At 41.2% G+C, this 3,729-nt stretch overlaps 1 protein-coding gene across 1 annotated transcript; it reads left to right on the forward strand.

Moving 5' to 3' along the window:
- The first annotated feature begins 744 nt into the window (after positions 1–744).
- LOC111554721 (disintegrin and metalloproteinase domain-containing protein 21-like) lies at positions 745–2,907 on the forward strand. The gene is given in 3 exon segments (XM_023230390.1): positions 745–2,137; positions 2,140–2,288; positions 2,290–2,907. Coding segments are annotated over 3 exon segments (2,160 nt in total).
- Positions 2,908–3,729: the final 822 nt, after the last annotated feature.

The following is a 3,729-nucleotide window of genomic DNA, read 5'->3' on the forward strand; positions in this document are numbered from 1 at the left end:
TTGTACACAAAACTATACAAGACATTATAGAGGATACTAAAATAAATGAAAATCATAAACCATGCAGTCAAGAATCTTGCAGTCTAATAAAATCATGAGTAAGGATGAATACAATGAGGAATAGTAAATAACTTTGAGATAAAGAAACTAAAGTATATCATAAAACTGATGCAACTTGACACAGAATTGCAATTGTTTTTGATGTCTCCAGTTTCGAAACTCAAATGAGACACTATCAATAGTTATTGCAAGGGCAACAGGCATAAACTAATATTATCTTGGACAAATTGAGATATAGAGTCACCCTACTCTTAAGTTTCTTTACTTTTGCTTTTACTTTTTATTATGGACATGTTCATACTGCATGTAAAGATTGAGATAATTATTTAAGTACCCATCTTCCAACTTCAGCTATTATCACCACATGGCCAATGTTGTCTTCTCTATACCCCCAACCTCCCTACCTCATTTACTAAAAGCAAATCCAAAGCATTTTCTTGATTCATCAACCAGTTTTTCACCACTCCCTTCTTTTTCTCTCCTGATCCCTTACTTATCACCTTTCCAACCCATCTTTTTATTTTTACTTCCAGCACTGCAGTTCTGATCTAACTCTGCCAGGACACAGATCCATAGGGTCAGCCCTGCATCCTGAGCAGCTTAGAGGGAGGAGCCAGACCAGAAGTGCCTCACACCTTGTCCTCTTCTGCTCTGGACAGATGGCTCCATGACGACAACTTCATAATGGCAGTGGATGGGACTCTAGTGTACATCAGGGTCACTCTTCTGCTGCTCTGGCTTGGGGTGTTTTTGTCCATTTCTGGCTACTGTCAGGCTGGGCCCTCCCAGCATTTCACTTCCCCAGAAGTGGTGATCCCCTTGAAGGTGATCAGCAGGGGCAGAAGTGCAAAGGCTCCTGGATGGCTCTCCTATAGACTGCAGTTCGGGGGCCAGAGACACGTTGTTCATATGAGGGTCAAGAAGCTCTTGGTTTCTAGACACCTCCCAGTGTTCACCTACACAGATGAGCGTGCCCTCCTGGAGGATCAGCCCTTCATCCCAGATGACTGTTACTATCATGGTTACGTGGAGGGGGTCCCTGAGTCTCTGGCTGTGTTCAGTGCTTGTTTTGGGGGCTTTTGAGGGGTATTACAAATAAATGGCCTCACCTATGAAATTGAACCCATCAGGCACTCTGCCACATTTGAACACCTGGTTTACGAGATAAACAGTAACGAGACACAATTCCCAGCTATGAGATGTGCCTTAACAGAGAAGGAAGTAGCACGCCAACATTTGGAATTTGAAGAGGCTGAGAACTCAGCTCTGGAACCAAAATCTGCTGGTGACTGGTGGACCCATGCATGGTTTCTGGAGCTAGTTGTTGTGGTGAACCATGATTTCTTCATTTACTCTCAAAGCAACATCTCAAAGGTGCAAGAGGATGTATTTGTTGTTGTCAGCATGGTGGATTACATGTATCAGCAGTTATGTACTTATATAATGTTGATTGGAATTGAAATTTGGAATCAAGGAAATATTTTCCCAATGACAAGCATAGAACAGCTCCTGAACAATTTCTCTCAATGGAAACAAATCAGTCTTTCCCAACTACAGCATGATGCTGCACATATGTTCATTAAAAATTCACTTATAAGTATACTTGGTCTAGCCTACGTTGCAGGAATATGTCTTCCACCTATTGATTGTGTAGTTGATAATTTTCAAGGAGATACCTGGTCTCTTTTTGCCAACACTGTGGCCCATGAGTTATGTCATTCTTTGGGTATGCAGCATGATGAAGAATTCTGTTTTTGTGGGGAAAGAGGTTATATCATGTGTATTTTTAGAGTGTCGGCAAAGAAGTTCACCAATTGCAGTTATGCTGATTTTATGAAGACCACCCTAAACCAGGGATCATGTCTGCATAATCCTCCAAGATTGGGGGAAATCTTTATGCCAAAGCGCTGTGGGAATGGTGTGGTCGAAAGAGAAGAGCAGTGTGATTGTGGATCCGTACAGCAGTGTGAATGAGATGCCTGTTGTCTGTTGAACTGCACTTTAAGGCCTGGGGCTACCTGTGCTTTTGGGCTTTGTTGCAAAGACTGCAAGTTCATGCCATCAGGAGAACTCTGTAGGTCAATGAATGTGACCTCCCAGAATGGTGCAATGGAACATCCCATCAGTGTCCAGAAGATAGATATGTGCAGGACGGGTTCCCCTGTAGTGACAGTGTGTACTGCTATCAAAAGAGATGTAATAACCATGATCAGCATTGCAGGGAGATTTTTTGGTAAAGATGCAAAAAGTGCATCTCAGAATTGCTATAAAGAAATCAACTCTCAGGGAAACCGTTTTGGTCACTGTGGTATAAATGGCACAACACACCTAAAATGTCATATCTCTGATGTCTTTTGTGGGAGAGTTCAACGTGAGAATGTGAGAGACATTCCTCCTCTCCAAGATCATTCTACTTTGCAGCACACTCGTATCAATGGCGTCACCTGCTGGGGTATTGACTATCATTTAAGGATGAACATACCTGACATTGGTGACGTGAAAGATGGTACTGTGTGTGGCCCAGGAAAGATCTGCATCCACAAGAAGTGTGTCAGTCTGTCTGTCCTGTCACACGTCTGCCTTCCTGAGACCTGCAACATGAAGGGGATCTGCAATAACCAACATCACTGCCATTGTGGCTATGGGTGGTCCCCTCCCTACTGCCTGCACAGAGGCTATGGGGGTAGTGTTGACAGTGGCCCAGCATCTGCAAAGAAAAGAGGTTTCTTGCCACTGATTGTGATTCCTTCTTTGTCTGTTTTGATTTTCCTGTTTACTGTTGGGCTTCTTATGTATCTACGACAATGTTCTGGTCCCAAAGAAACTAAGGCTCATTCATCAGGTTAAGAAAATGTCTCTAATTTAATATTCCATGCATTATTACACTTTAGTCTCTTGGCAGCAGAAATGGTAGTACATCCCTGAAACTGAGCACATTTTTTACCATTTCCAGAAAGCTGCAAAGATCTTACATCAGAACCACAAGCATTGTCATTAATTGCAGGTTATTCTTAACTTGTTTCTATTGTTCATTGTTTTAAACAGCAAATAAAGCTACATCCTTCCCTCCCTTTAGTCCTTTTTGTGTTTCTCATGCTTAGAGATGACTTATGGGAAAGGCATGAGATGTGTCTGCATCAGAGTGTCCAGGGGTGAGGTTTACCTCTCTACTGACATTATCAATGTGGGAAAATTACTTACCTTTTCTGACATTTTGCTTCAAAATCTAAAAGGGGGTAGGGGTGATAATAATATTTGTCCCACTCAAGTCTTTGGGTTTATTTGGTTACCAAAAGAAACAAATAAGTGAATTTTTTCGAGTATAAAAAATTGTTGTTTGTCTGATAAAAGCTCTTGACTTGCTCCCTGTGTGCTTCCTAGCTCTTTGTCTTAATTTGGCAGTTTGGATATCCTTCTGGAGGATTTGTTTTGCATACCAAAATATAATCTCCATGAGGGTGGGGTAGTTTTTATCTGTTTTGCTCACCATTGTGTCCTCAATAGCTTGAACAGTGCACAGTGCTTACTACACAGTAAATACTTAAATGAAGCAATGAATTTCAATGGAGTATTAAATACATGAATTAATTATGAAAAGTAAAAATAATATTTTGCTACCTTGAGGATATCATTCTGATCCTCTCTTTTAACTACTGGAACTCTTACTCA

This window comes from Piliocolobus tephrosceles, chromosome 6, assembly GCF_002776525.5.
Source record: "Piliocolobus tephrosceles isolate RC106 chromosome 6, ASM277652v3, whole genome shotgun sequence".
NCBI classification, from domain to species: Eukaryota; Metazoa; Chordata; class Mammalia; order Primates; family Cercopithecidae; genus Piliocolobus; species Piliocolobus tephrosceles.